Source organism: Coenobita brevimanus, chromosome 40 (genome assembly GCF_032717465.1).
Source record: "Coenobita brevimanus isolate Jiangsu-jjx chromosome 40, ASM3271746v2, whole genome shotgun sequence".
NCBI lineage: Eukaryota > Metazoa > Arthropoda > Malacostraca > Decapoda > Coenobitidae > Coenobita > Coenobita brevimanus.
In genome coordinates, this window is record NC_136993.1 from 27,093,869 (window position 1) to 27,119,253 (window position 25,385).

At 43.4% G+C, this 25,385-nt stretch overlaps 1 protein-coding gene across 1 annotated transcript in view; it reads right to left on the reverse strand.

Moving 5' to 3' along the window:
• LOC145397009 (putative glutamate receptor) overlaps window positions 1-25,385 on the reverse strand; it is a 107,091-nt gene that overhangs the window by 24,266 nt on the left and 57,440 nt on the right. The window contains exons 9-11 of the mRNA XM_080270230.1: window positions 15,091-15,308; window positions 1,149-1,329; window positions 449-552 (exon numbers count right to left, since the gene is read on the reverse strand). Coding sequence (XP_080126356.1) covers window positions 449-552; window positions 1,149-1,329; window positions 15,091-15,308 — 503 coding nt within the window. The remainder of the gene's footprint in view (window positions 1-448; window positions 553-1,148; window positions 1,330-15,090; window positions 15,309-25,385) is intronic.

Below are 25,385 nucleotides of genomic sequence, written 5' to 3' on the forward strand. Positions count from 1 at the left end.
AATATGAACCCCCCGTCTCTTAAGCCACTGCCTTCTTCCTGCAGCCGTAGCCCCGTCCCTCTTCGTCCACTCCTCGGGCGGTGGATGAGAGAGGACGGGCTTAAGAGGCAAGTTGACTGGCGACAGGTATAGCAGTCCTTTTCACATAATTCAGTAGCAGAAACTGATACAGCTACGGGTTATCATCCTCTCTACTGCACTCATTCTTTATCAGTATCATTTTCCAGTATTTTTTCTGTCGTTTACACTTCAGTATTCAAGACTGAGAAATGGCGATTTTATGTCAGGTTAACATAAAAAAAAAGTATACCCAACACCGTCCAACCATCTTTACACATCAAATTAAAAAGTTCATCTACTTTTAACACCTTAGCATTCAAGATTGAGAGACAGCAAATTGAGGCTAGGTTCGAATAAATAGTATACCCAACACCGTCTAACCATCCACTTCCCTTTTGCTAAGTGCTGGAACAAGAGGACTGTCCTTCTGGCCTATCATTGACAGCATCGCGGGCAGGAACCGTTCCTTTGACGTGTAGAAGTCACATCTCCCTGGAGAATGACGACAATATTATTACTCTTTTCATTCCAACATGGAACAGATTTTCCTCCCTTTTTAGCTTCTTTTACATAAATTAGTGGCACAAAAAACAATATCAACACTACATTCTTTTCATGACACTTTTTTGTGACTAGCATTATATTCTATTGTTAATCTATTGTTATAATTTTGCTTTCAAGATGAAATGTCATTTTTAAGACAAGGTAGAGGATTTTTTTTTTTTCGCCTTAACTTGACCCAGATTCACGTTGCTCACTTGCAGAAAACGAGAGTGCTGCGGCTCTGCTTCCTTTCCGTAGCACTACTTCGTGACCATAGGCTTGTGTTTTATTTTTAATCTATTGTTACAGTTCAACATTCAAGATGGAGAGATGGCAGTTTGGGGTCAAATTAAACAGAGTATTGGATCTCTACTCAAGAGACTTATTTTCCACATTAGCAACACCCCCATCCCACGCATACATATTCATCGGAGACATCAGATGATATTAATTAGCAATAGATCAGGTCCATTAGTATCTTAAAGTACCAGTGACACTCTCTCTCTCTCTCTCTCTCTCTCTCTCTCTCTCTCTCTCTCTCTCACCTGTACTGGTGTAGTCTTGTCCAATCATCATAAGCAGCATCAACTCGAATGCCACAAGTACATGGTGTCCGGGACGGACCATTGTGTTGATCACGTTAGAGAATTCCATTATTGTGTGATGTCTGATCCTCCCAGCCTCCTCTGCCTCCCGCACCTCTCGATATATCCCGGATTCCACTGACTGGGGGAGGAGGGTGAGAGAGATCATCATAATCATCAACATCATCATAGGAATTCTAGTCAAGCAGAGGAAGAATTTCTGAGAAGTTAAGAAACAGTGTTAGAAAGATCTGAAGTCAAGTCTGCCCACCTGTGATAGTGCACAATAAAGGTGTGTTCTGTCAGGCCACAATGGCGAGATATTAACACTGGATATCAACATGTTACCCTGGTTTTTCTTGTGTTTTATTTTTCCAAAGCAAAGTTTTATCTCCCGTTTGGAAACGCAAAAATGGCATTATGTTGATATTTCTTGAAGTTTCTTGATGATTTAAACCCTCCGTGTCCGTCGGCGTCGAATGACGTTTAGCCAATAAATGGCCGCTGGCGTCGTTTGAGCGTGACCTATAAAAAACGCAAATTTTGGGGGGAAATGAACGAACATTCTGGACGTCTTCAGACTGACCTACATTACACTCCCATACACATCATCAAGCAGTTCAGAGCCTGCTGCAGTGATGAGTGGATTTTCGATTTTTTCGTTCCTGGCCATGCCTAAACAAGCACAACTACACCCATTATGTCGACCCAGGCAGAACATATCATCTTTGTCCTCTCTTGCAAAACACACACAACCACCTGTTTACGATTATGAATTAATACAGGCAAAAATAAAAAAGACATGATAGTAAGTGAAAAATACATTTTTGTCTTGGTATCTGTATCTATTTGCTCAACAAAATTTGTTGTAATGGTTTGGATCATTCGAATCAGTGTGACTTGTAGAAAACTGTGAAAGCTTTCTGGAAGTGAACAAACATCATGGACATGAGACTGACCTTCACTTCACCCTCTCACATAGTATCTGTCAGTTCACCATCTGCTGCCATGGCGAGTGTATGTACGATTTTTTCGTTCGTGGCCATGCCTAAAAACACATAGTTACACCCATTATCTCGAGCCAGGCAGAAAATATAATCTTTTTCCTCCCTTGCAAAACACACACAACCACCCTTTTACGAGATAGCAACATATATTGCGAAAATAACAAGGTAAAATAATAGAGGAAGGTGAAGGTGATATTATGGAAAAAAATACGTTTTCCCCCGTCTGTAAACGTATTTATTTCTGTTTTGTCTCTGTATTCGTAATAATTAGACTTATTCGTAGTTCTGAAACCGCATTACGATTCTGTTTTTAGCCATGCACGTGGTATGAGAGCTGGAAGTTGCGACTCAACTTCCGTATTGCTAATTGGATTTGATCCTCCACTTTCATCTCCCGCGGGAGAGTCTAGCCTCGGAGGAAGGACAATTTTCTCATTTAGGACTGAAAATTCAACCCTTTCACTCCCTTTTCTAAGCATGGGCACAACGATAACATAAAAAATAACTTGAAACTACCATAAACATATTTTATATCAAAAATAAAAAATATAACTTTTTTTACAGCCATTCCTAACATATTATGTACTGAGATCATTCGATATCATCATATCTCACATATTCGCAACATTTCAGCACCATTCGCATTGTTTTGGGGTTTTAAAAAAATAACAACACCTGCAAAGTTGCACCGTGGCAGCACCCCTGGACGGCGATATCAGTTGCTGATATTTCTGCAACTTTCGTGCTCCATTGGAAGCCACAGAATGGATCTAGGAAGCTGGGATTTGCATGTTAGGTTCGTCTGAACTTTCTCTCCAATATGGCATGGAGAAAAAAGTCAGTTTTTGAAACTTCGGAAAATGGCCCCTACGTTGGCCTACGGTACACAGAAAATTCGGGACCCTTGACCACAGAGGGGTTAATTAAGATTGGTGTCACTTTTGTACCATCATACTTATGAGTTGATTTTACTGAGTAACCTCGGTTTGTCTGGCCGAGCAGACCCATTAACACCAGGCAAGCAACTGCCCCTGCAGAGCCATCCTGTGCCTTACACCGATATACCTTTGTGGCAGACAGCACCTCGCCAGAGCAAGGCACAAGTGGTAGAATATAGGTTTGGCCCTGGGTGGATGCCACAATTGTGTCTCTCAATTCTGGTAACAGGGGCACCATATTAGACTACACATCACCCCATTATTTGGTTATTTGCTTACCACCTAGCATTGTAAATGGATCGTGGGTTACAGGAAATATTAGGTTTATCACTCAGTGTAGAGTCGGCTGAGGTAGAAAGAAGAGTGATAAAAAGTAACAGGAAAGATGGGAGAAATAGGAAGGGAGGAGGGCAGACAGAGAAAAAGGATGATAAAGATGAAAGATGGAGTAGGTAGCACTGCTTCAAGTCAGTGGATGATGGTTGCCAGCACCTCCCCCCATACTTCTGAGCAGTTACCTTAAGTCAAGATTTGCTGGCAACACATCAGTTTCTGCCTCCAGACGCTGCAGGCGATGGTTCCCTTATGAAATTACTGGCTGATGCGGACAGTGGCAGTAAATATGAAACCTATGTAATGAAACTGTGAAGGATCCTGAAATAATTATCAATGTAGAGAAAAATGTTCGGAAGACTTAAGCAGTCCAGAGGGATCATAAAGTAATTACCAGTAAAGATACCAGTAAAGAGACCAATTTAGCAAGAATGTAGATCACATGTGTTTGCATGAACCCCGCTGAGGCGGGGTCACATTGTCATGGTAGCAGAGCCTTAAGCGTGGCTGGCAATGCCATCTACTCAGGAGGCCTGCCTACCTTTGTAGGGTTTGGCATTTGTTGGACTTGTGGACCAAGCCCCCCCCCCCACCATACATCACTGGTAGAGGAGGCCTGCTGGTGATGTTGCTTGTCCCTGACCGCCTTCCATCTTGGGTGCGATTTCTTTTCTCCTAAAGTGTTTGCTGTGTGTGGCGTCCTGTAACACTAGGAAACGGGAGTCCTGAGGGTTAATTGATGCTGCATGATGTGCCCTGCAGCTAGCATCACACCTCTTTGGTCCCCCTATTCTGGCTAGATGGGCAGGCTGGTTGGGCCCGATTAGGTCAACTGGTTGGTCACTTGTTGGCTAGGGTAATGTAGGCACTGGGGGGCCTGGTGACTCCTATTATCCTGTACTCATCCTTGTCCAGGTCCCACAATTGTTACCTGCATATTCTCTCTCACTACCTCTGGAGTTGCCAGTGATGTTATCCCTGGCATATGACCTCCTCTTCCTGGGCTCCGTGGTGGTTGGAAGAGTGGGAGAATGGAGTTTTTCTGTTGCTTCAAATAAAAATGTTGTTGACGATGCTCGGACAATCTTAAGACGTTTCCTCCACTGTTGCTACTCTTGAGCTCTGCCAAGCACCTGGTAGCTGTCCTCGTGTGACAGAACATTCAACTGGGACTGGGAGGCAGTCACGTCAGGCTAATGGGACTCTGGGGTTAGGCCCAGACGAATGGATGTCCGTGTCATATGCAAAACATCTAATGCTGAAGCCCTCTGAGGGTAGGTCAGTCCCAGAGATTGATATATTTGCTTTGCATGTGGCAGAGAACCTAAAATACTGTATCTTCTCCGAGAGATGTAGTCATCCTTGCTGAGGTGTCCTCCCAAGAAGAGATTGTTGGCTCTGACCTCTTTTTCCAGTGATGATGTTACCTGTTTTCCTCATGCAACCTTTAACTGATGAGAGGGAGTAATTTTTTTCCTGTGACCTCCTTCGATACTCAGAGGCATGGCTGTTGGAGGAACTGTAGATGTTGTGAATAGTGTGTGCCTGCAGAAGAAAATGGATGGTGTCATGACCCCAACTCCAACCTTGCTCCTGACATTTGACAAGTTAACCTTGCCTGCTTCTGTGAAACTCACTTAGTTGTCATTTCCAGTGAAGCCATATGTGCCAGTTCCAAAGTGGTGTTTATACTATCAGTGTTATGGACATGTTAGCAGCATTTGTTGCCATGCACAGGCTAACCTTCCTGGTATAAGTGTCTCCCTTGGCGAACCAAGCCATACCGATAACTGTCTATGACCCCTTAAATCCCATCACAATGAGAGTCCTCAAGCTGTATATTTTAGAAACTGTCCTCGATACTGCCTGGAGAAGGAGATTTTGTCCATTTGTATACATGAGACAGTTTTGTTTCCTGCAGCAAAGAAGAGAGCACAGACTCGCTTCTTTCAGCCTAGGGTTACTAATGCTTCTGTCTTTCTGGACTGTTTGTGTGTTGTCCTGCATATCGGAAGCAGCTTCAACCCATTCCATTGTCTACTTCTTCATCTCGTGATTTGCCAGATGTTGTCCCTTATGTTAGTAATGCACGTAAGATTGGTGTTCACCCACCCTCGACTCCGACTGTTTCTGCTCCCACTTCGGTGTCTGAGGGTTTGCTTACTTCTGTGGTGGTGGCAGATGTCCATGTTGACGTGTCTCCTTGTCCTGCCTTGTCCAACGTGCCTGAAGTTCCATCTCTCCCAGGAAAACGTCACCATGGTTCTTCAGAGTCCTCTCACCCTGAAGACAATATACGTAAGATCTCTGTTGTGGAACCTAGTGTCGACTTCTTTGCTGTTCCCTCTGCCCTGGAGGCTATGGAGTCTAGCCAGTTGGAGCCTGGAAACACTCTCCCAGAGTTCGGTCCCCACCAGGGGATGGTGTAGCACAGACCGTTGGTGTTTCAGTTCTGCTGCATACCATTTCATCCTCACTGAGTTCTGGTCTTGTTGACCTAGCTTCTACGTCTGTGGCTACTGGTGGTGGAACTTGCCATCCTGCATCATTCAAGGCGGCCTCCAAGCCACCTTCGAAGCAAACTATTGTTCCCCTTCAAGAGATGTACTGTAAAACTTTCTTCTTCCTCGTCCCCACATTTGCCTGCAGATGTTCGGCATAGGGTGCTGGTTGCTGGTGCTGAGCAGGCTCTTCCTAAGGGCATTCCTAAGCACCATTCCAAACCCACTTGCTTGTGAGGAGTTGTGAAGTCCCGGAACTTAACCTGATCCACTCTCCACTATGGGTTCTATCATGCAGTGGAATTGTTGTGGTTTACATTCCAGCTATGAGGAACTGTCATCTTGGAGCACAACTTTCTCCTATATGCATATGCATCCAGGAGACCATGGTTGGTGGTGCTGTTCCTTCTGGTCCATCTGGCTACCATACCTTATATTCTGATCCTCTGCCAGGCCAAAGTCGTCACTGAGGTGTTGCTATGTTCATTCATCAGGATATACCATTCACTTGTCTGAATATCTCCACTCCCCTGCAGGCTCTTGCTGTCCAGATGTTTTTACGTCGTAATTATACAATTCGTAGCCTTTATCTTACTCCTATTTCTGTTGTCGAAAGGGCGCGTCTGGAACACCTTATTCATGGCCTCCCTTCTCCTTTTCTGTTACTGGGAGATATGATTGGTCATAATCCACTATGGGGTGACAGTGAGGCTGATCATCGGAGTGTTATGCTGACTATTTTAGTGGCAGTTGAGGAGTTGAACATTTTAAATTTCAAAAAGATGACTTAGTTCCATAGCAATAATGTAATTTTTACTGCCATTAATTTGTCCTTGTGCTCAGCCAATTTAAATTTGGATGTGTTGCCAGACCTGTAAGACAGCGACCACTTCCCTTAACTTTTAACTGCAGCTGATGATGGACCTTAGCCTTGCCTTCATCACTGGCATCTTCATAAGGTTGACTGGGCACTTTTCATGGAATTAAGTTCTAACATCTTTTCTGTTAATGAGTTTGGCTGTCTTACTGAGATGGTGTCTTGTTACACTGACGTTTTGCATTCAGCGGCCCTGTTATCTGTTCCAAGAATGAGGTGTCAGTTTCCTATACGTCCAGTTCCTTGATGGAACCCTGAGAGCCACACAAGTCACCTTCTTTCGACTTCATCACCACCGTCAGGATCATTAATATTTTGTTGTATATCGAAGGGCGTGAGCTCATATGAGGTGGGTTTTAAAGGAGGTCAGACGCTTGTCCTGGAAGGGTTATGTTTCCTCCAGCAGTTCCAGGACTTCCCTCATTCAGGTGTGGAACCGAGCAAGAAAAATTTTAGGAAAATTTACTATTCCCTCCCCTCCTATTTTATCTGCAGCAGGTGGAACTGTGGCTGATCTTTTTGTTGTTCCAAAGTTGTTTGTTGATCATTTTGCCAATGTATCACAGAAGGATATAGATTGGCCTTTGGCTTGCCACTTCGGCGCCTAGAGTCTCGTGGTCTCAGTTTTGCGTTTTCTGGAGGAGAGTCTTATAATGTCCTCTTTTTTCTTTCTGAACTGAAGGTGGCTCTGTCGCAGTACCATGATTCCTCTCTAGGCCGTGATGATATTCCTAATGCCTTTTTACATCACCTATCTGATAAATCCATTTCACTTTTGCTGTCATTGTTTAATAAGATCTGCTATATATTGGAGAGTTTCCGGTTTATTGGGGTGTTGCTGAAGTTATCTCCATTCCTAAGCTAGGTAAGGACCTCCCACAGGTGACGAATTATTGGCCCATTTCTCTGACTTCTTGTATGTCTAAGGTCTTAGAAAGGATGGTCAATGTTAGGGTTATGTGGTTTGTGGAGAGAGGTGACTTTGTATCACCTGTCCAGTATGGTTTTCGTAAAATGCAGTCTACCTGTGTTGCCCTACTGTCCTTGGAATCTGTCTGAGGCTTTCCCCACTAACCAACACCAGGTCACGGTCTTCTTCAACCTCGAGAAGGCATACAACACTGCCTGGCCTCATGATAATTTATTTTCTTTTCATGAGTTTGCTCTTTGTGGATGCTTGCCTATTTTTATTCAGCAGCTCTTATGTAACCGTTTTTAAGGGTTCGAGTGGGAAGAGTGTTTTCTAATGCCCTTGCACTTGTAGATGGGGTACCATAGGGGAGTATCCTTAGTGTTACTCTCTTTGTTGTGGCCATCAACAGTGTAATCAATGTACATCCTGATGGTGTACGAGACGCACTATGCGTAGATAACCTCTCACATTTTGTCACTGCATCTAGTATGTATCTGATAGAGAGGAACTTGCAGCTGGCTTTTGATAGAATTTCTGATTGGACTGGGTCTCGTGGCTTCCGTTTCTCTTCAAGAAAGACTGGCTGTGCATTTTTGTCATCTACAGGGGATTCACCCAGACCCTGACTCGTATCTCTATGGTCAGCAGATATCCTGTATGGAAGAGACTCGGTTTCTGGGTCATCTATTAATTTTGATAGATGACTAACTTGGGTTCCTCATATTCGTTCTGTTAAGGCAGCTTGTTTTAAAGCTATGAGTCTTCTAAGGGTTTGGGCTCATATCTCTTGGGGTGCTGACTGTCAGAACCTGCTCCCCTTGCATTGGTCCATAAATGTGAGTGCGAGATCTGCTTCTCTGCAACAGATGCCCATCTCTGCATATTAGATTCTGTGCATCATGCTGGTGTACGGCTGGCAACTGGGGCATTCATGTCATCCCAGATTTCGAGTTTGTTGGCATGGTGCTGATTTCCTCCCTTTCAATTTACTTTGCTAGTCATTGGATGATGAGGTGTTGGTAATGCCTTCCAGGCTCAGTTCCTTGTGGCATGGTCTTCCAGGATTCCTGATCTTCTGTTTATGACACACGTTCTAGTTTCCCAAAGCCCTTTGGCTACAGGGTCTGGTCTGTTATGTTAGCCCTTTCTTTTCCAAGACTGATGGTTTGTCCAGATCAGATCCCGAGGGTGGGTTTTTGGCAACTCCTTCGTGTGACATTTTGTAGGTCTGTTGTTGGTAAGAAGAGCTCACTTCCCTTTCAGGTGTCCCTCTCGCTCTTTTTCTAGAACATGTCTTAACTCGTGATGTCTCTGTCCTTGTCTATACTGACGGATTTAAGACTGATGCTGGAATAAGCTTTGGTGTCATCGTCCTTCCTTCAGTTGGGGAAGAAGACTTCCTTGTATTGCTTGAGAATATTCCACAGAACTGAATGAGGTTTTATCTATCTATCTCTCTATTGCCAGATGCCTTAATCCCTTAAAGGGTGGCCACAAACCGATTGCCTCCATATTGCACTGTCATCCCACCATTTCGCTGCCCTGCTCCCAGCTCACACCCCTCTGTCTCACATCTCTCCACTCAATCCCTCTGTCTCATCCTCGGCCCCCCCCCCTCCCTCTCCCCCCCACCTCACTCACATACACTATTCTCGTCAGTCTTTCGCTCTCCATCCTCTCCACATGGCCAAACTACCATAGTGTGTTTCTCTTAACGCTTCCAGTCACCTCCACATCCACACCACAATGCTTCTTCACTTCCTCATTTGTAGTCTGTCTCTCCATGTGACTCCACATGCTCCTCTCAAATAACTCATTTACACTGCTCTCATTCTTGACTTTCGTCTTTCCAATAAGGTCCAAGCTTCACTTCCATACGTTAGGGTTAGTGTCACAATACTGTCATGCAGTAACTTTTTCACATCCATGCTCACTTCCCTGTTTCTTATCACTCTTTTCAAAGAACTAGCAAGATTTCTTCCTTGTTGTACCCTTTCAAGCACATCACCCTCTAAACTTCCATCCTTACTCCTCACACTACCGAAGTGCTTATACGCACCCACATTTTCCATTTCCTCCTCATTCAACCTCACTGTACATTCAGTGGCTTCACTTCTCTCGAAGACCATAACATTACTCTTCCCGACATTCATCTTTAGATTCCGTTTCTTACACATTCTCCGAAACTCATTCTCTAAGCCTTGCAGCTCCCTTTCGTCTTCACTTAACAACACAGTATCATCTGTAAACAACAGCACAGGAAGTTTCCACACGCTGCCCTCTCTCATTAGGGCCACTCCAGCATCCACTGCCCTGCTCAATATCCTTTATAACCCCATCCATATACTGTACAAACTGAACAACCATGGAGACATAACACATCCCTGTTTCAATCCAACCATGAAAAAGAAAAATTAACTCAGTTTACTATCCACACGCACTGGAGCCTTAGCTTCCTCATACCTACTCTTCACGGCATTCAACAACTTCCCATTTATTCCATTCTTAATACTTTCCACAATCCTTGTCTAGCCAGCCTGTCATATGCTTTCTCTAAATCCTTGAAGGCCGCATACATCTTTCCCTTTTCTAGAAACTTTTCCACTAAAGACCTAAGAATCTACTCAACGTCCTCCCTTCCTAAAACCTCTCTGTTTTTCTCCAACTAATTCCTCTATTATTTCCTTGACTCTGTCATTAAGTATCCTACCTTATAGTTTTTCCTGTTACACTAAGAAGACAAATGCTTCTATAATTACTACACACTTCTTTCTCCCCTTTCCTTTGACCAGGGGAATAATTATACCTGAATTCCAATCCTCCGGGACTTTACCTTTCTCCCAGGCCCATCTGCTCATGTTCCACATCTATTCTACTACTATCTCTCCCCCTTGCTTCAGCATTCCACCACATAGTCCATCGATTCCTGGGCCTTTCCCCATTTTGTCTTTCTTCATTGCTTCCACAACTTCCATCCTACTGATTTCTTCCTCTCTTCCCACATCGCTCCTTCTCCTAGCCATTTCCCAGCCACTAATACTCGCATTACTTTCATTCTCTGTGTCAACATATCCTTAAATTTTTCTCTCCATCTCCTCACTTTTTCTCCCTTCTCCACTAGTAATCTACCATTTTTATGTTTCACTCCCCGACTAGCTTCTTTAGCACCCTGTCTAACTCTACCTTTTCCAGAACATTGTCTTATAGTCCCTGCACTTTACTCTCAAATTCCTTCCAAAATTCCTCATCCACTCTCTTCTTATTCTCTCATACTAATCTTTTCACGTCACTCTTCCTCTCTACATATAACTCTCTCTTTTGTCTCTCAATTTCCTCCACACCCTTGTTCTTCTCTTTCTGCTTTTGTGTCATTGTCTTTCTCTCCTCTTCATTCCACCATGCTGTTCTTTACAACCCCTTTCGTCATCTCTTCATCCCACACACCACTTCACATGCTGCACAGATTTCTTCTTGCATACACCTTCCACATCCCCCATCTGCTCCAAATTATATTTACCCAATCGCTTATCCACTCCTCTCTTAAATTCTGGCCTTTTTCTATCCTCTTGTAACCTTTCCACCCTCTTTGTAAGAACTACTTCCTCCTGCCTCTCCCTTCTTCTATTCCTCCACTTCATTTCAACCTTGACGTTCACCAACACCAAGTGGTGGTCAGAAAGTCCACTTCCCCAACCTCTACATGCTGTTGCATCCATTACACACCTTCTCATTCTATCATCCACAAACACACGTAATCAGTTATTGTCTTCCGTTCATTCAGCTCACCATCCACTCTTCTTATCACTCGCCACGCATACCTGTGGATCATTTTGTGTCTGAAGAGGGAATTGGCTATCACCAACCCCCTCCCGACACAAATGTCCACTAGAGCTCTGCCATTCTCATCCACTTCTGCAGGCACACCCCACTCACCCACTACTCCATCCACCTTCACATTCCTTACTTTTCCACTCATTTCTCCAATCAAAAACACTCCCTCATTCCTTTCAAACACGTCCATGCATGCTTTCACATTTGTCCACAACTCTTCTTTCTCTCTGGTTGCACGATCTTACATTGGCGCATATGCACACAATCGCCCACATTTGTAGTCCAACTTTCAGTTTTAACCACACAATCCTTGAGCCAACTGATCCACACTCTATTATATTCTCCTTCCATCTATTACTCACAACAATACACACTTCTTTTGCCCTCTCATTTTCACCCACTCCCGCTCATATATCCCACCCATACTCCCATTCTCTCACACTCATCCCTCTATTTAGTTTCAGTTAATCCACATACATTTACTTTTGCACCCTGAAACACCTGGACAATCTCTCTCCCTTTCACTTCATCATTTGCACCCCTTACGATCCATGTCGCAATCCGGACCTTGTTCTTTGTTCGGTCCTTAGTTGTCACCTGTTGGTCAGTCCTGGTCCGAGGCTTCTTGTTCGTATTTTTAGTTAGTTATTTTCCTGGGAGGGGCACTAACCCTCCGCCAACCCACTTGCTGTCACGTAGGGAACAAATGTCGGTTGGTTATAAGGTTACTACTCAGCGTTGTAACTGATTTCCTGGTTTTCAGGGAATCATTTGGCTTGCCACTCGGTGTAGAGCTACCCTAAAAACAGAGTACCGCTACACTGAGTGGGTAGATGATTGTTGCCTCCAGATTTTATGTGCTCTGAAAGTCATTCTTAATCTCCCCTGGTCTAATAGTGATTTTTAGCGACTCTTTCAGTACTGTGTCTGCACTGGAGTCTTTTAATATATTCTATCCACTGGTTTTATCAAATTTAGAGTGACTTTATGTCCCCGGCCGTCGTGGCCATCGTGTGGACTTCTGTTGGGTTCCCACGCATGTTGGTGGGGAGGGCAATGAGAGGACAGATACATCAGCTAAATCTGCATCTTCTCGATGGTCCCCTACCAGCTATTCACTTCCCACTTCCAATATGACACTTTCCCTGAAGTACACGATTCGTACATGGTATCAGAGACAGTGGGATGGTTTTGCTCATAATAAACTAAAAGAATTTTTTCAGAAAATGGTTCTGCCAAGAGTTCTTCCCTCCATGCCTCGGCGATTGGAGGTGGCTTTTGCCCGGCTTCGCATTGGGCACTCACGGCTTAAGCATGGGTTCCTGATGTGTGGTGGTATTTAACCGTACTGTTATGATTGCCTTGTTCACATTACTGTCCGTCACTTGCTTGTTCAGTGTTCAAGTCTGGGGGACCTTCAGCAGAGATTCCTCCATAGGCAAATGTGGGTGGATGGTGCGAAATGTCAGTCTTCGATGCTTGAAGGAGCCCACAGTGATTTTACTGATGTATTTTAGTTTTCTTTAAGAGGCGGGCTTCCTACCACTTTTATAGGTAACTGAAGAGAGAGATATTTGAAGAGAGGAAGAGAGAGGTGAAAAGATTAGTATGAGAGAATAAGAAGAGAGTGGATGAGGAATTTGGAAGGAATTTGAGTGTAACTGGGAGGAAATATAAGAAAATGTTCTTGAAAGGGGTATAGAGAGTTAGACAGGGTGTTAACGAAGTTAGTCGGGGAGTGAAAGATAAAAATGGTAGATTACTAGTGGAGAAGGAAGAAAAAGTGAGCAGACGGATGGAACACTTTAATGAATTGTTGAACACAAAGAATGAAAGTAATGGAAGTATAAGTGGCTGGAGAATGGCTGGGAGACGGAAGGATGTGAGAAGAAAAAAAGAAATCGGTATGGTGGATGTTGTGGAAGCAATGAACAAAGTCAAAATAGGGAAAGTCCCTAGAAGTGATGAAGTGTGTGGTGAAATGGTGACGCATGGGGGAAAGATAGTAGTAGAATGGATGTGGAAGATGTGCAGATTGGCCTGGGAGGAAGGTAACTTCTCGAAGGATTAGAAATGAGGTATAATTATTCCCCTGGTCAAAGGAAAAGGGGAAAAAGAAGTGTGCGGTAATCATAGAGACATTTGTCTTCTTGGTGTAATAGGATCAAACTATATGGTAGGCTACTTATTGACAGAGTTACGGAAATAAAAGAGGAATTAGTTGGAGAAGAACGGGGAGGTTTTAGGATGGGATGAGGTTGTGTAGATCAGATATTCATTCTTAGGTATTTAGTGGAAAAGTTCCTAGAGAAGGGAAAGCAGTTGTATGGAGACTTCATGGATTTGGAGAAAGCATATAACGGGGTGGATAGACAAGGATTGTGGAAAGTACTAAGATTATATGGAGTAAATGGAAAGTCGTTGAATGCCGTGAAGAGTATGTAAGAGATTGTTATGACTGTAGTGCGTGTGGAGAGCGAACTCAGTGAATTTTTCTATTTGAAGGTTCATTTGAAACAGGGATGTGTCATGTCTCCATGGTTCAATCTGTATATGGATGTGGTTATGGAAGAGATACAAGGTAGGGAAGGAGATGTTGAAGCGGCCCTAAATGAGAGAGGGCAGTGTGTGGAAACTCCCTGTACTGTTGTTTCCAGATGATACTGAGTTGTTAAGTGAAGACGAAAGGGAGCTGCAGGGCTTGGTGAATGAGTTTGAGAAAGTGAGTAAGAAACGGAATCTAAAGGTGAATGTAGGGAAGAAGTTATGGTCTTCGAGTGAAATGAAGTACTGAATGTACAATAAGGTTTGATGAGGAGGAACTTGGGTAGTGTGGTGAATAGAGATGGAAGTTTAGAGGGTGAAGTGCTTGAAAGTGTGCAGCAATAAAGAAAGGGTTATGGTTCTTTGGATGCAATGATAAGAAACGGGAAAGTGAGCATGGAAGTGAAAAAGTCACTGCATGACAGTATTGTGATACCAACTGTAACGTATGGAAGTGAAGCTTGGACCTTGTTGGAGGAACACAAGTCAAGAATGAGAACAGTGGATATGAGTTATCTGAGAGGAGGATGTGAAGTCACATGGAGAGACAGACTGACAAATGTGTAAGTGAAGGAGTGTTGTGGTGTGGATGTGGATGTGGTAGGAAGCATTAGGAGAAACACACTGAGATGGTTTAGCCATGTGGAATGAATGGAGAGCGAGAGACTGACGGGGAGAATGTATATGGGTGAGGTGAAGGCGGGGAGAGGAAGGGGGAGACCAAGGATGAGGTGAAGGGATGGAGTGGAGAGGTATATGAAAAGGGGGTGTGAGCTGGGAGCAAGGCAGTAAAAAGGCGGGGGACAGGGCGACATGGAGTCGATTTGTTTGTGGGCACCCCTTCCAGGATTAAGCATCTGGCAATAGATGGATAGAGAGAAATATTCAATCAATCAATCAGCTGCTTACGTCAAGATAAAACTTTACAAAAAAACTGAGACAAGGTACAAGTTGCTCACCCTGTAGTACTGAACGTTAGAGGTGTTGGTTTGCCAGACCATAGTGACGTGAGGGTCGTCCAGCACGTGTCTCAGGCTCTGATACGGCTGCTGGATGTGCCGCACTGCCAACACAGACATCAGGTTCCCAGCATAGCTCCTTACTACCACCACAGCTGCAAACATCCACCCAGCCAGTCCTACTCGTCTCCACCACCGCCAGCCACTTATCCAGCTGTCTAATTATACACACGTCATCACCTTCATTATCAGTGCAGCAATAATAATTACCATCATTACAGCAATAATACTCACCACTATTACCATCACAGTAATCATCATCACCATCTTCAGCATGACAGTAATAATAATAATAATAATAATAATAATAATAATGATGATGATGATGATGATGATGATTCATTATCATCATGATCATCATCATCAACATCATCATGAATTTGGTTTTACGCCAGGTATCCCCGAAGGGTTAAGGCGTTGCCCCAGAGTAGAGGATTTTCTGGACTGGAGCGTGTAGCATTTTATGACCGGATTGCCTTTCCTCCAACCCTTCGGTCAGAGAGCGCTCTAACCCACTGAGCCACGGCTGCTAGTATAATAATAAGAATAAGAATCAGAAAACTAATAATAATAATAATAATAATTATTATTATTATTATTATTAATTATTATTGACGTCATTGCCACCATCATGATAAACATCTGTGACTTCAAGGTGTTTATCCATAAACAAATGGCATAACAAGTCACAACAACAATCATGTACTGAGGTCTTGACACACCTGTCTTCTGATTTGTACAGGTTACCATTGGACTGATTTAAGTGCGAGATCATCCCTGTCTCATTGTACGACCCAAAAAAACAGGATGGGGTCCCTAGCTCCCTCACCCCGCCCCTTTTACGAGTAGTCGCCTTTTACACTCGCAGGGAATCGGTGGCAGAAATCTTCCTATACAGCCTGGCCGCGGAGTGGTAGTACCACCCCATAGTGCGGCCAGATTGTGTCCCCCCCGCCACAGGGAAAGGGATGCAGGATTGAGTTATCCCTGTATGCTGAAGATTGGGTCTATGAATGTGAGTGCATGTAGTACAATTGAGGCTAAAAGGGTGGACATTGGGAGAATGTTTGTGAGAAGAAAGTTGAATGTGTTAGCTTTGAGTGAAACAAAGATGAAAGAGAAAGGTGAGTCTTAGTTTGGAAATGTAAATGGAAGATTGTCAGGTGTTCATAGAGGAAGAGCGAGAGAAGGTGTGGCCAGGTTAGTGAGCCAGGAAGTGCTGCAGTGTGTGGCTGAATGGAAGGAGGTGTCATCGAGACTGATGTGGGTGAAAGTGAAATTTGAACGTGAGTTGTGAGTATTTGTGAGTGCATATGGGCCTGGTAGCGAAAGGGATGCAGAAGAAAGGGAGTCTTTCTGGAATGATGTTGATGAGTGTCTGCGGAATTTTGGAGCGAATGTGAATATGGTAATGATGGGAGATCGGAATGCTAAAGTGGGAATGTAGCAGTTGAAGGTGTAGTTGGTATGCATGGTGTGCCTGGAAGAAATGGAAATGGGGAACGAATGATAGGGATGTGCATTGAGCGAGAGATGGTGATTGGAAATACCCTGTTTGAGAAGAAAGATATTTATAAGTATACCCGTACATGGGTGGGACAGGAGGGTGGAAGGGTTTTTGATAGAGCATTGATGGACTATGTAGTTGTGCCCAGGAATGTAATAGGAAGATTGTTGGATGTGAAAGTTTTGAGGGGGAGGATGGAGGAATGTCTGACCACTACCTGGTGGAGGGAAAGTTGAGAGTAAGTAAGAGATGGGTGAGAGCTAGGAGAGTTAGGTGTGGCAGGGAGGTTTTGAAATTGAGTGAGTTGGATAAAGAGAGAAAATGATAGAGTATGAGGAGAAATTGAAAGATGAGTGGAACGCAATGAAAGATCAGGAAAATGACAGTGTGGACGAGGAATGGCAGTTGTTCAAGAGTGCTGTGGTGGGGCATGTGGAAGAGATGTGTGGTGTGAGACGAGTGGGTGGTGGTGAAAGAAATGGAAGTGAATAGTGGTGCGAGGAAGTAAGTATGGCTGTGGCTGAGAAGAGACATGTATATGAAGTTTGGCTGCAGAGGAAAGATGAAGTGTCATATGAGGGGTATAACGTAGAGAGGAACAGGGCTAGAAGGGCTGTGCGTGATGCTAAGGTGGCGGCAAACGAGAGGTGGGGTAGGCAGTTCACTGAACATTTTCAACAGAATAAAAAAATGTTTTGGAAACAGGTGAAAAGGGTGTGAAAGGGAAAGTCTGGGAAGGAAGAGCGAGTAAAAGCAGAGGATGAAGGGATGTTAACTGAGATGGATGCAGTAAGATAGAGATGGGTGGAGTATTTTGGAAGATTGTTAAATGTAGAGGAAGAAAGGGAGGCTGAGATTGTGGCAGATGGAAGGGTGCACGGAATAAATGTGTTGGGAGAGTTAAATGATTCTTTGATCACGATGAAGAAAGTGCAGGAATCATTAAAGGATATGAAAACAGGGAAAGCTGCAGGTATGGATGGGTGTGCTGTGGAATGCCTGAGAGGTGGTGGTGCTACTATTGTTGAGTGATTAGTAAGATTGTTGAATGTGTGTTTTGTGAGAGGTATGGTGCCAGTTGACTGGGCAAGTGCTTGAGTGGTTCTGTTGTATAAAGGTAAAAGTGATAAGTATGGATACACTAGCTTTAGGGGTATAAGTCGAGTGTTGTGGGTAAAGTGTATGGCAGAGTGTTAATTACAGGAAAAGAGTTAGAGAGGGTACAGCGGGAGTGATTGGTGACGAGCAGTGTGGCTTTAGAAGAGGGAAGGGATGCGTGGATCAGGTGTTTGCTGTGAGACAGGTGTTTGAAAAGTATTTAGCGAAAAGTAAGAATGTGTTTTGGGCTTTCATGGATTTAGAGAAAGTGTATGATAGAATTGATAGGGAGGCTTTGTAGACTGTTTTAAGATTGTATGGATTTGATGGTACGTTCCTAAAAGGGGTGAAAAGTTTTTATGTAAATAGTAGGGCGTGTGTAAGAGTGGGAAATACTGAGAAGAGTGATTGGTTTTCCGTGAGAGTGAGGCTGCGACAGGGATGTGTATTGTCGCCCTGGTTGTTTAATATTTATATGGATGGTGTTGTAAGGGAGGTGAATGCAAGGGTGTTAAATGGAGGTTTGAGTCTGGTGAATGCTAATTGTAGAGAGTGGAATCTGAATCAGCTGCTGTTTGCAGATGATACTGCACTGATGGCTGATTCAGAGGAGAGGCTGAGACAGTTGGCAGGGGAGTTTGGAGGGGTATGTGAAAAGAGGAAATTGAGGAGTAAATGAGAATAAGAAGTGTCCGAGGTTGGTAGATGGTAGAAGAATGAATACAGTTTCGAATGGTGAGTTGCTTGCGGAGGTAGAGTGTTTTAAGTATTTAGATCCACACGTTGCCGTGGATGGAAGAATAGATGCAGAAGTGAAGTTTAAAATGAATGAAGTAGGAAAGGTACTGGGTGGAATGAAAAAAGTGTTTTGATGTCGTTCGCTTAGAATGGATGTAAAGAGAAGGCTCTATGAGGGTACTGTGGTACCGACTGCATTTTATGGGGCTGAAATGTGAAGTATGGGTGTAGCAGAGAGGAAAAGTTTGAATGTAATGAAGATGAGGTGTCTGAGGAGTACGTGTGGAGTGACGCATATGGATCGAGTGAGAAATGATGAAGTGCGAAGGAGAACTGGAGTTATGCAGGAGATGGCTGATTGAGTTGAGCAGAGGGTGCTGCAATGGTTTCGGCATATGGACAGAATGGATGATGAGCGATTGGTGAAAAAGATGACTGGATCGGATGTGAGAGGTGTAAGGCTGAGAGGAAGACCACAAATTGGATGGATGGACAGTGTGAAGAGAGCATTGGAAGCGAAAGGGATGTCTGTTGAGAAAGGAAGAGTGGCTGCGCATAATAGTAATGACTGGAGATAAATTGTGAATGAATAAATGACGCAGCCCAGAGGGGATATTCTCCCGCATTTGGTCTGATCAGCTGATCAGGTCAGGTGCGGGTTAGGGGATGGGTCCATTATGATGTGGCAGAGGTAAACCATGTCTGCTCTCGGGCCCTGTTGCAGATGTCACTGACTGCACTGCGTAGTTGACCCTTGTGCTGTGTGGTGCAGTGAGGATCTGTCCCTTTTCCCTTTGGGGCTAAGATGCGAATGAATGTGTGTGTGTGTGCATGAGTCAATTGGAAGTATGTCATCTTGTCCCGGCTACCTCCCTTTCTTTGGGGGAAGCAGCCTAGGTATAGAGCCAGAAGTGTGAGATCTCTATACAGACTAAAGATGTAAGGCGACAACTGATAATTTCCTTTTGGATTCTGAAATACTGACATACTGAACGGGCTGAAGAAGTGACTGTTAACAAACGTGGCCAAATGTGTTGAGAAATATATGCAAAATTGCAATTCTCAGTATATCATTAAGTCAGTTAAACTCATCTGACAGCAAGGCCACGATGCCATCTTGTCAGTGCCTTTGCAGTAGGTCAGGATGTGAGAACACAAAAGGAAACGTTAAAATATATGATGATGTCATATATTTAAGACCTGCAGTGGCAAGGGGACATCGAGGCCTCTCTCCTGGAGAATTTACTGAATCGATAGTGAACTGCAGTTTTTCATTCGAATTTACGGTGATTCTGGTTTGTCTCTTATCGGGGCAGAAGGAACCCCGTTAGTTTAATGCCTCAAAAATTCTCTTTCCTCATTTCTCAACCTTGCAGTTATCTTCCACATGACACTCCCATACCTTCAACAGCATATTTATCTTCATCTTCTCTTACTATTCTTCATCATATCTTCTGACCTATCTTATAAGGGTCATATATCTTAATAATGACAGCAGTTTCGTAAAAAGGCGAGCGGTGCCAAGTCCATGCATTCTTTTCTCCTATTCAGTTGTTGTTTTTGTACAGTCGGCCCAAGAAGTAATGGCAGAGTTTCAGACTGCTTTGGTCACTCTGCACTGATATACGTTCAATGAAAACTTTGTGAATATATAGTAAAACTTTTGTGCCTCTATTACATCATTTAAAGTAAAACATATATCACGCTAAGAATTACGTAAAATGAATAACATGAGGTAGTGATATAAGTTAACACTCAGATGTATGTCTTCCGATTTGAACGAATGCTTAATGTATTACTCTGTGCACAGAGAGCAACGTAACCCCCTTTCCTGATGAATTAGCTTCCCAGGATTTCAAAAACAGAATGCTCTAGTTACGAAGACCAGTTAAGGAAAACTCTTGTGACTGCAATACACTACCTTATTCCCAATTGCTGTGGTGATGGTACAGCAACAGGAAGGATGCCGTGAAAATGAAGTTTATTTAATGATACCCTACCTGCAGTAGCAGCAAGACCATTTTGTCTTTTATTCCTTGTCTTCCCCTCACTGATAGCGACCTTATTCCTAACTGATACAAAATTATTTTAAGCTGTAAGAAGATATGACAGGTTTTACCCTTTTCTCATACACTAGGCAGTGAAGAGGACGAGAGCATTAGCTTAGACTCTTGCAATGCAAAAGCACATACTTTTTGCTCTAATAGTCTCTAGGATCCTTCTTTTAAAATAAACCTGTGTCCTGCTTAACTGAAAGTGCTGATTTGAAAGTTTTGAATTCAGTGGCTTGTTTATGAATATTTACATTTTATTTCTCTTGTCAGTTATTTAGACACTGTGGATACTAGGCCATGACACAAGTGTGTCCTTATCTGAGGAGTTCCGACTCGGGAAATTTTGGAGATTTTCCTTATTTTTCATTCACTGATAGTCTTCAGGCTTATATTAAAACTTCAAGAGAATTTTCTTAACCCCTTAACCATGGGGCGTCACTTTCGTGACGGTCTGGTGCAATGGATCATACAGTGGGGTGTCACTTTTGCAATTCTGTGTTATTTTGAATTCGCCCGGGCTTTGAAGTGGTTGCTTGTATCATCTGTCAATAATGCCAGTGTTTAACAATAGTCAATGCTGCTATTGTCATCTGTACTCCCATCCATTGTTGACAATTTAGCCATTTCTCCCCATTCTTGACTCCCCTCCCTACCTCCCCTCCAATACCCTCTCCTCCCACCTGCCCCAGCTGCGCCATACTAATCAAATCTTGCCTGGATTTTTCCACTCATTTCATCCATTAGAATGAGCCCTATACCTTATTCTTATACAAAATAATATATATAAAAAAGAAAAAAGGTAATTGATAGTGCCATACACCTGGAATTGGTTAATTATCACCTGGCAACACCCCACGTGCACTCGTTCGCTAATTTTCCTTGTTTATTTCCCCTTGAAATATGCTGTATGACCTGTTCTCATAATAAAAATATATATAAGAAAGGAAGGGAGAAGCCTAAGTGATATCTGCATTCACCTGGAACTACCTAGTTTATTATGTATTGTCTAGATTTCCTGCCAATCATTTCACAGCATATAAACTAGCAGCTGTCACCTCGCTGACGTTGTCAACCCATATCCGCCTCATCATTCAGTTCAGTGTTGTCTCTTGAGATGAAAGCACATAGCACTCGCGCCCCTCCATTTCCGCCGCTTCTGGAGAGCCCTGTAACCTCTACCCCTACTAAGCCTCGTGTGGGAAGGGGTAAAGGACTAAGTAACTCTGCTGTGGAGTGTGAACTGGCTAATTTATCCATGATAATGATGGACAGTGACTACAATCTTTCTGGTGAATCGTGTGATGAGCCAGTGGAGGAAATGGTGATAAAACTACGAGTGCTTCAGTGTCCCAAGTTCATCCTGGCTCCAAGGGAAAGGAGCCCTTATTTACTGGAAGTGACAGTGTATAACAGTGTAAATAAAATGGAAATGCAAATACTTACTAATATAAGAATATGAGTACAAATACCTGGAGTAATGACAGTGAAAGCTTTGCTCTCTATGCTAGTTAACTGAACGAGAAAGTTAATGCCTGGAGTGAAAAAAAACGGCTATTACTGAAAGAAACTTATGGATAAATACTGTATATAAATATAAGTGTAATAAAGTACTAGGAATATAAAGTGAGGGTGTGATTATGAATAATAAATGACAGAATACCAGCGGGGAACAAACGCGGGTGGGAAGCTGGTATGCGCTCGTAATTTACAGTGCTTTCAAAGTGGGTTTTTTCCTCTGTGTATGGATTCCAAACTACTTGAAAATCATAGAATAGTGTTTCTAGTGATAATATCAGGCTATGGTAATCATATTATGGGGTGTCGGGAAGTGTAAAGTGGAGACTTCGTTACCCAAATTCAGAAGTCTCCACAAGTCCTACGGTAGTCGACGAAGGCTCAACAAACATCCCAGGAGAAAGCTGAAGGTATGTGCCATGTGCATATTTAATTATAATATTCTAGGACTAATAACTGATTTTTGGCAAATATTTTTAAAAATCAGTCTGAGAGCGAATATCCCCAAGTGAGGTGCACAGACCGCCTCCGACATGCCCGCGCTTAAGGGGTTAATGAAAAACTGGTCAAATGCAGTGTAACAGCTGCATTTCTTTGAGTAAAAGTGGTTTCCTTCCGTGCATGTTGATCGAACCATTTAAAATACCCTACTAACTTACGCCGCATTCCAGCTTTCTGTCATCGTCCATTAACCCCTACACCGCGGGCATGTTTACCGATGTTTTGCGTGTGCCGTGGGGTTATTCAGGCTCTGACAGACTCTCAAAAAATATTTGCCAAAAATCAGTTATTAGTCCTAGAATATTAAAATTACATATGCTTATGGCACATACCTTCAGCTTTCTCCTGGAATATTTGTTGAGCCCTTCGTCAGTTACCGTAGGACTTGTGGAGACCTCTGAAGTTGGGTAACGAAGTCTCCACTTTACACTTCCCGACAACCCGTAATATGATTACCACAGCCAGATATTAACACTATAAACACTACTCTATGATTTTCAAGTAGTTTCGGATCCATACTCTAAAAAAAAAAAAACACTGTGAAAGCAATGAAAATTATGAGCGCGTCTGACTGTCGCACTTGCACTAGTTCGCTCTTGGTACTCTGTCATTTATTATTCATAAAACCCCTCACACTTTGTATTTCTATTATTATATAACACTTATATATCTCTACAGTCTTTATCCATAAGTTTCCTTCAGTAGTATTAGTTTATTGTCACTGTAGGGATTCAATTTCTTTCAGTAAAATACGTAGCATTCACTTTCTCGTCCTGTATACTAGCATTGAGAGTGAATGTCACTTTCATCTTCACTCTCATAACTCATAGTATTCAGACATGCTAGAGTGAAACTTTCACTTTCATTACTCCTAGGGTATATACTCGTATCCTTATAATACTACTCATTTACATTTCTATTTACGTTCTCTATTTTATTTACGTTATTTACATTTCTATTTTATTTACACTGTGTTATGCACTGTCACTTGAAGTAACTTATAAAACTATTTTCCATTGTTCACGTATATTTACATTCATTACATTCACTTGCTGTTTACACATTATTTACACATTATTTACAATTCCACTTGCACTGTTTTACTCAATAGAAAGATCGTAGTCACTCTTTTATCAATTGTCAGCCCTTTACCTCTTTCCATACGAGGTTTAGTAGGGGGTAAAGGTCACAGGGCCCTTTGCATGGGGGTGAAAAAGGCCCTGAAGTCAGCAAGAGGAAACAGACGTACCTCCACTTCAGAAGATGAGAGTAAACTGATAAGGGAGGGCCCGGTGGAGGCCTACTTAGGGGATATTCAGTACTACCAATGTTAGCTCTTGAAACAGCTATGTATAGCACTGAAATGATTGGCAGGAAATCTAGACAATACATTATAAATTAAGCAGTTAAAGGTGAATGTAAATATCACTTAGGCTTCTCCCTTCCCTCCTTATATGTATATTTATTACGAAAATAGATTATATGGCATATTTCAAGGGGAAAAAAACAGCGAAAATTAGCGAACGAGTGCACGTGAGGTGTTGTCAGGTGATAATTAGCCAATTCCAGGTGTATGGCACTCTCACTTACCTTATTTCTTTCTTGTATATATTATTTGGTATAAGAATAGGGCATAGGGCTTATTTCAATGGATGAAATCAGTGAAAAATTCCAGGGAAGATTTACTTAGCGTAGCACGGCCGGGCAGGCGAGAGGATAGGGTAATGGAGGGGGGGTAGGGAGGGGAGTCAAGAATGGGGAGAAATGGCTAAATTGTCAACAATGGATGGGAGTACAGATGAAATTAGGAGTGCTGACTAGTGTTGGACATTGGCAGTACTGATAGATGATACAAGCCCCCACTTGGAAGCCTGGGTGAATTCAAAATAACACAGAATCACAAAAGCGACGCCCCGCGGTATGATCCCTTTGTACCCCCTCCACAATATGTCTACCCCCGATGTATATATGTTCCCCCCCAATGCATACATGCCCCCACTAAATTTGCTAGGTCAGCATGCTCTCCCACGCCTGAAGACAGCATTATTGCATCAGTTCTTAGCAGACAGCCGACACGGGTAGACTGTTTTACTGTGAGCTTGTAATAAACTCCTTGTCTAGCTGTTTGTACACGGAGTTTCTATCACCAAAGTATTGCAAGTTACATTTGGTAGCAGCGGTGTTTCGAACCATCACATTCTGACCGCCTCTTTGGATTTTTAGTGATACAACAAGATACACGACGTCTCGCATCTGCCAGCCTCGCTCCTTCCTCCGTGCCTCTATACCTTGGCTGTGCTTTTCGAGTGTACCATTTTTCTCGCCAGTGCTCACCTCTCAAACAACCGCACCCATACGCCTTGTTCTTGACCGCAAGTGTCACCGTCGCCGACCTACGCACCTGTTGCACCTGTTCCCAGCACCTGTTCCGGACTCATCATAGCTCCTGCCCCCACAGTGCCACTTATCACTGTCTGCCCACTGTCTGCCCACCACCATTCTCTGCATTTGCAATTCACCAGCTCTACACCTGCCTTGCGCCAACATCTGCCTCACCACCCACCACCGCCCTCCGCCGTCGCCCACATCTGGTCTGCATTACGGAGCCTCCTAAGACCGCCACTCCCTGCCGGTGATTCATCGCGGCGTCTCCTCTCCTCTCCGCCCAGGTGTCTCTACCCCAACAGCCCAGCCTGCCCAGCCCCGTCCCGTCGCCCCGCCCCGCCCCGCCCAGCACCAGCCCAGCTACGCCCAGCCGCCCTGCACGTCATACCTCTCGACACTCCCATTTCTACTGTGTAACTATAGTATATCTTTCCTTT